This window comes from Notothenia rossii (genome assembly GCF_949606895.1).
Source record: "Notothenia rossii genome assembly, chromosome: 1".
Taxonomy (NCBI): Eukaryota; Metazoa; Chordata; class Actinopteri; order Perciformes; family Nototheniidae; genus Notothenia; species Notothenia rossii.
The window spans coordinates 91,868,363-91,876,708 of NC_136912.1; the positions used below are offsets into that span (position 1 = coordinate 91,868,363).

At 41.9% G+C, this 8,346-nt stretch overlaps 1 protein-coding gene across 1 annotated transcript in view; it reads left to right on the forward strand.

Annotated features, from left to right (window-relative positions):
- The first annotated feature begins 339 nt into the window (after positions 1-339).
- The window catches only part of tmprss9 (transmembrane serine protease 9), a 24,275-nt gene continuing 16,268 nt past the window's right edge, over positions 340-8,346 (forward strand). The window contains exons 1-5 of the mRNA XM_079684965.1: positions 340-698; positions 1,470-1,749; positions 3,403-3,593; positions 6,265-6,392; positions 6,475-6,542. Coding sequence (XP_079541091.1) covers positions 3,485-3,593; positions 6,265-6,392; positions 6,475-6,542 — 305 coding nt within the window. The 5' untranslated portion in view covers positions 340-698; positions 1,470-1,749; positions 3,403-3,484. The remainder of the gene's footprint in view (positions 699-1,469; positions 1,750-3,402; positions 3,594-6,264; positions 6,393-6,474; positions 6,543-8,346) is intronic.

The window sequence follows — 8,346 nt, forward strand, 5'->3', positions numbered from 1 at the left end:
TCTAAATCTAATCAATAGATTTATGATCGATAGATTTATGATTCAAAAATTATAAGAGATGTGGATATTATCCGGCTGAACAAAACGTGATCCGTCTCTTGAATGTGTCTCAACCATAGACCTTATTTCAAGCTATTTTCCTAAATCCTATGGAGAAATTGCATCGAAGAACCGGAAGTAGTTTACTTCCGGGTTTTAGAACGCGTCACTGCGGTTCTCTATTCCGACTATTCTCTGTTCCGTTATTTATAGCATAAAGAACATCTGATTTAATGTGAGGTAGGGAAATAATCATTTGAGGATAAGTATGTGTATATAAATATGTAATTTACAACAGCTGTAACATGCTTGATAAGCTTGAAATGCACCTTAAAAGTGCTTGAATTTGACTTTGGAAAAGGTGTAAGAATCCTGAATCTCGCAAAAATGTCACCTAATTTGTGGAGATAAATATTAAAACAATTCACCTTGAGTTGGCTGCTGAAAATGTACACATGCGGCCCTTTAATAATCACACTAACCAGTAGATCACGTCATACACTTCATAGCACTGGCCAAATATTGCAGACCAGTCCAGGGACTTCTTTAAGATGTAATGGTATTCTGTGGACAAACCACCTGATTGGCTGCAGCTCGTCCACTTTTTCAGAAGAACAGAAGTGTTTGCTTGCGACTTTAAAGTGTTTCAATGGATAAAGGTGTGTGTGTGAAAGAAATCCACTGAAGCCTTTGCACACTGATGGAGAGATGTGTAGTTATAACTACTGTCACCCTTGTTGGTTTTTACAGGAGGGGACTCACGAGGGATTATATGATAGCTGCTGCTTTGCTCTCTATTTTTATATCATCATAGTATTGGGAATTTAAAAAGAAACTGCAGTAAGGGACGAAGTATGACATATATTACCTAATAATTATTTAATATATTTTTTATTATTTTATTTTATTACTACATGTTCTCTTAGTGCTCCATACCATGGGATCATGGAGGGACGAAAATATATTTTTTAATTAAATTAAAATAATAATATGCTTTGGAAAATGACCAATAAAAGAAGCTAAATCTCTAGGTAGCCTATGTTTTCATATAAATATATAGTGGAATAAATATATACATAGACAATTGTACTTAAGTATAGTACTTGAGTAAATGTATTTAATGAATGGCCAGCAAGCCTTTATCTTCCCTCACTTCCTCTCACTTTTACTTAAGTGCAGAAGTGTAATACATTCGCAGTAATGGCAGATTAGAGGGACTGTGATCCACGTAAAAGGACCCGGATGTGGTGCCAGGTGTTGTGCAGAATTCCAGCAGGCTTCGCCCCTCCTCTATGACCACTCTCACTGTAGATATGGATCACAGGCAGGCTGCAGACACTCAGGACATGTTGCATGCTCCTTAACTTTCCTACATCGTTTTACAGTGTTGCGTAAAAAAGGAGTAACCCATGTTTGTTGTTAACCTGGAGATTATGGCAGAGCTTGTGAGGTGACAGGAGTCAGGAGAAAATGCCTGAGCACACCGGGGTGTAACCGAAGGGGATCAGGCCCGAGGATGGGAGGAGGGTCGGCCGGGGATTTGTGAAGCCGAGCCGACCTGCTAAAGTAAACTGCGGACGGGGATCCACCTGCGGCACGCCCCCGGGCAGCTGGAACAAATAGCGGACCTCTGTCCTCCATCCAGGTCATCTGCTCCTGTGTCACACAACACTGTGGGAGACCGTGGATGTGTCCGGAGAGAAGAAAGAGGTGAGTGAGTTTACCTGCGGACATAAAGCCTTTATTGTTTAATGCTCCACGCTGGGATGCACCTGGAGCGACATCCGTGCGTAATTCACTGGTGCGGGGAATATTCTCCATGAGTCGAGTGATTCCCTTAGTATTCTTTTATCTGTGGACTTTAAGGGGAAGGTAACTTTTGTTGTTTTAGTGTGGCGTTTGTCCATATCTAATGGACAGGCAGCAACATGGCTTCCGTGGTCTCTTTTACGCACAACCTCAGCCTGCTCCACCGAACACAATCACTGCTAAATGTTTTTGTGTATTTATTCCTCATGACTTTATAATCATTATCCCGGTATTTTGTCAAATGTGCATGATCTGAGATAAGCAACGTCTGACCAGCAAGCTACATTTCAATTTTTTTGGTTGTATGAATACTGGGACTGTATTTCTTACACTTTGGAAACATCCTAAGCATCATTGTAGAATTCTAAATATATTTCAGTATTTATTGACTTTGTGAGAAGATGAACCAACTATGTTATTTAAGTAGTGTTGTTTGTTTTAATGCAGTACAGTGGAACACAATACATAAGTCATAGTGTAATGCATTAAAAATCACAAATTGTCCTTTATATCATATGCATTCTGTATACTGTTGTACATCCACACCATTCCTCTAGTCTAAAATGCCTAATTTTACGGCATTTCCAGTCTCCAATAGTATCACTGTGTTTCTGCAGTGGGAAATAATACATAATTCATACTGTGATTTACAGTCACAATTACAAAATTGTCTGATTTAGCACAGTCTGCTCTGATTGGTTAGCCGGCCAGCTCTGTTGCTATTGGCCCACAAGGATGTAACTTTGGTTTGAGAAGTGGGGGACACACAAAACAGGGGGTCCTTGCATTTTTTACAACTATATTAAATAGATGGAAATATTTGTTTACATAGATGACCAAACCGTTTGAGACCCACTGAGATAACTTAGACTAAAGTTTACAATCTAATCCCTCAGTGAGCCCTTTACCTCACCTAAACTGACGTTATCTCTCTCAGTCCGACAGGAGAGAACTCTCCCTCTCCTTATTGTTGAAACAGCTTCTAATCTCTGTTAGCTCTAGCACCAGAGTCTACAACAACAACCGTAACTGGTGTGCTCGCTCTCTCTCTCTCTCTCTCTCTCTCTCTCTCTCTCTCTCTCTCTCTCTCTCTCTCTCTCTCTCTCTCTCCCTCTCTCTCTCTTTCTTTCTTGCTCTCTCTCTCTCTCTTTCTTGCTCTCTCTTGCTCGCACACTCACACAAAATACGCTCGTGCCATACAAACGGGATTTTGAAAAGTGGGGGGACATGCCCCTATCCCCAGTGGAAATTACACCCATGGGTCCACAGCTTAGAGATGCCCCGCCCCTTAGCCTATCACGTACAATGTGTTGGTGCGCTAACCAATGGAAGCACGAGTGTTACATTGTGACGTCACTTTGTTCCAGAAGTAAAAAAAGGAGTCCAATGGAGGGGTTTCTAGCAGGGGGAGGCACTAAAACCTATATTACACACTTACAGAAAAGGAAAACCCCAAAAGCAGAATAGGCCCTCTTTAAGTAAAGGGTGTGTACTTCTTCTAACTCCCATATTGTAATATACATGTGTGTGTTTGTATTGTGTGTGTTCTACCAGGACTGGATCGTTTTGTGTGTCCGGCGTTATGAGGCAGGGTTCAGTGGTCAGAGAGTTGTGAGGTTGGTGTTGTGATTCCAACATGGAGGCGAAGAAGGATGCTTCCTCCAGCCCTGCTTGCTACAGGAGCACCGTCATCGCCTTCCTCCTCTTCTTCCTCCTCATCGGGGTGTTTGTAGGCCTGTTCATTGGTGAGTCGTTTGATGGATCCTCTCGTGATCATAACCAGAGGTGGACAAAGTATTCAGATTTACACTAAACCTGTCTATTCGGCACAAAATGTCTCAATGTGTAGGTTTGCTTTTTTCAACGAGGAAACCATTTTTTATAGCCGAATACAAAATGGCTATTTTCAGTGATTCTCTTTTGCTTTGAGAATCACTGAATTAGACTTTTCTATGATAAGCTATTTCTAAACTTCAGAATTGTGTTTATTACCAAGTAAGTTTACGCATAAGAATAATTTGCTTTGGTGTAAATGGTGCATACAAAGACAGAAAGAAGAGTACAGCTACAGTACAGTCAAATAGAAAAATACTATATTCAAAGGAGAGAGCTGTGCAGATTTAAAAAGAGGTCGTTTGGAGTAGGAATGTGCAACATAAGAGTCATAATATCTTACTTAACTTTATTTAAAAAAAATGTAAACTTTATTTTCATTTTTCTTAAACAACACTACAGTGTCAAAGACAAAAAAAACAGGTGTGCAGGTTGTCCATTTTATTTAAGAACAGATAAAACACAGACAATACAGGTAGATAAATACAGCTGTAAAACATGAATAAAATGGCACATTAGCCCGTCAATATGCAAAATTAAAGAAACTATTAAAAATCATTAAACATTACATTACATTCCAAAGCGACTTACATACTCAATACTGTGGGCAATCCCCACAGGAGCAATTTGGGGTGAAGTGTCTCAGGGACACAACGACATGCTCACTGCAGTGGGGTTTGAACCTGTGACCCCCTGATCCAAACACCAACACACAACCCACACAACCCACCAACCCACCAACACACCACCAACCAACACACAACCCCCCAACACAACCCACCAACACACAACCCACCGCCCACCAACACACAGCCCACCAACACAACCCACCAACACACAACCCACCGCCCACCAACACACAGCCCACCAACACAACCCACCAACACACAACCCACCAACACACAACCCACCGCCCACCAACACACAGCCCACCAACACACAACCCACCAACACAACCCACCGCCCACCAACACACGACCCACCAACACAACCCCCCAACACACGACCCCCCAACACACAACCCACCAACACACAACCCACCAACCACCAACACACAACCCACCAACACACAACCCACCAACCACCAAAACACAACCAACCAACACACAACCCCCCAACACACAACCCCCCAACACACAACCCACCAACAAAACCCACCACCCACCAACACACAACCTACCAACACACAACCCACCACCCACCAACACACAACCAACCAACACACAACCCCCCAACACACAACCCCCCAACACACAACCCACCAACAAAACCCACCACCCACCAACACACAACCCACCAACACACAGCCCACCAACACAACCCACCAACACACAACCCACCAACACACAACCCACCGCCCACCAACACACAGCCCACCAACACACAACCCACCAACACAACCCACCGCCCACCAACACAACCCCCCAACACACGACCCCCCAACACACAACCCACCAACACACAACCCACCAACCACCAACACACAACCCACCAACACACAACCCACCAACACACAACCCACCAACACACAACCCACCAACACACAACACACAACCCACCAACACACAACCCACCAACACACAACCCCCCAACACACAACCCCCCAACACAAAACCCACCAACACACAACCCACCAACACAACCCACCAACACACAACCCACCAACACACGACCCACCAACACAACCCACCAACACACAACCCACCAACACACAACCCACCAACACACGACCCACCAACACACGTCCCACCAACACACAACCCACCAACACACAACCCACCAATACACAACCCCCCAACACAACCCACCAACACAACCCACCAACACAACCCACCAACACACGACCCACCAACACACGACCCCCCAACACACAACTCACCACCCACCAACACACGACCCACCAACACACAACCCACCAACACACAACCCACCAACACACAACCCACCAACACACAACCCACCAACACACGACCCACCAACACACAACCCACCAACACACAACCCACCACCCACCAACACACAACCCACCAACACACAACCCCCCAACACACAACCCACCAACACACAACCCCCCAACACACAACCCACCAACACACAACCCACCAACACAACCCACCAACAAACAACCCACCAACACACGACCCACCAACACACGACCCACCAACACACGTCCTACCAACACACAACCCCCCAACACAACCCCTCAACGCAACCCCCCAACGCAACCCACCAACGCAACCCACCAACACACGACCCACCAACACACGACCCACCAACACACGTCCTACCAACACACAACCCACCAACACACAACCCCCCAACACACAACCCACCACCCACCAACACACAACCCACCAACACACAACCCACCAACACACGCCTCCATTAAAAACTAGCAAACGACCAACGACTTCAATTTGGGGATGTACGAACACTCCCATCTACCAATCATTTCTTGTTCTCTGTCCTTTAAGATAAACTTGAATACTTGAATATACATAGGGTTGAAATCACAGCACAAAAAACTACACAAAACATAACATCTTACTTATGATGTGAAGGATTGATTGTTTCCTCTTGCAGGCTACATGGTGCAGGAGCAGCATTACTTCATGGAGACGGTGGAGCTGAAGGGTCTGAAGTACAACCAGTCTCTTCAGCACGAGAACTCTGCGTTCTCCATCATTCTGACCTCAGTCTTAAAGTCAAAGGTCAGTGCAACCTGTCACCGCGTCTAGAGCCCACGCGTGCATTTAAAACTGTTGTTAATCGTACTTTTTGACTTTCTTCCAGGTTAGAAAGGTCTTCACTGCCTCGTCCATATCAAATCACTACGTTGATTGGAGTATTGTTGCCTATGGGTGAGTGAGAGCTGAACTATGGTAGAAAACATTAAAGTGGAAATCGTTTTTTGATTTAATGATGTATTAATAGTTGTAGATTAAAGACATAATCTACATTTTTTCATTCTGGTTCCAGCTCCCCCTTTTAAGCTCAAGACATAAACATACGTACGACACACGTATCCTACTACTTGATAAAACACCAAAAAAAAAGAAAAATAATTATTCTTACCTGTACCTCGTCCTAAAAGAAGCAGTTATCAAACACATTACAAGAAATTGGTTAAAAGTTAATAACTTAATAAACTCGAAATGGAAAGGTTTTGTAAAATGTATGGAAATAGATAGAAAATAAATAACCATGAAATTAGAATGAATGATGTATCCATTATTAGATTAGATTCAACTTTATAGTAAATGTATTGGAATAAGAAAACGTACTTAGCATCAGATCAGAAGTTAGCAAAAAGAAGCAGTGCATTGTAGTATAGATATAATGTACGAATATAAATATGACAGATATGAAAACTAAAAACTAGATGCAGTATGAACTATCGATGGGTATAAAAACACTTTTAACGGTATTTTGAAAACACAAGGTAGGTAGTAGTAAAAATGTATACGGTGTAAAAACGTCATACTTTGAATTATTGTTCATCAGTTTAGTTTTCTTCATCTCTTTTTCTTTTCTGATGTATTTTAGTTTTTGCTGTGTTTCATTTCGTAACGTAATGTATGCCCATATCATGTGTTAAAAGGCAAATTGTTTTCTGATTAAACAAACGACTACGTCTGTGTCTCTGCAGCAGAGATGGCAAAAGTACTCACATCCTTTACTCAAGTAGAAGTACAGATACTTGTGTTTAACAATACTCTGGTAAAAGTAGAAGTACTGACTAAACTTCTTTACTCAAGTCAAAGTAAAGAGGCTTTGAAATGTACTTCAGTAAAAAGTACCCATAACTAGCAGCTGTTTTAAAGAGTACCTGACCTCCCTTTATATTAATAGAACAATAATGTCATTGTTAGCTAATGAATGTTTCCATGCTGAACAACGGCAACATGACAACGTTTTCATTGGTCCCTCTTCTTTAGAGAAGACCAGGAAATGATGGATACACGGATCGTGTTCAAATCAATAGGCACGCAATGACTCTAAATAATAATGATCACGCCACCAAACACACATTCAAACTAAAGGAACCAGCCTGTTTGGAAAATGAGAGAAGTAGAAAGTACAGGTATTTGTGTTCAACTTGTAAGAAGTAGAAAGTACAGGTATTTGTGTTCAACATGTAAGAAGTAGAAAGTACAGGTAGTTGTGTTCAAATTGTAAGAAGTAGAAAGTACAGGTATTTGTGTTCAACATGTGAGAAGTAGAAAGTACAGGTATTTGTGTTCAACATGTAAGAAGTAGAAAGTACAGGTATTTGTGTTCAACATGTAAGAAGTAGAAAGTACAGGTATTTGTGTTCAACATGTAAGAAGTAGAAAGTACAGGTATTTGTGTTCAACATGTAAGAAGTAGAAAGTACAGGTATTTGTGTTCAACATGTAAGAAGTAGAAAGTACAGGTATTTGTGTTCTAAATGTAAGAAGTAGAAAGTACAGGTATTTGTGTTCAACATGTAAGAAGTAGAAAGTACAGGGAGTTGTGTTCTAAATGTAAGAAGTAGAAAGTACAGGTATTTGGGTTCAACTTGTAAGAAGTAGAAAGTACAGGTATTTGTGTTCAACATGTGAGAAGTAGAAAGTACAGGTATTTGTGTTCAACATGTAAGAAGTAGAAAGTACAGGTATTTGTGTTCAACATGTAAGAAGT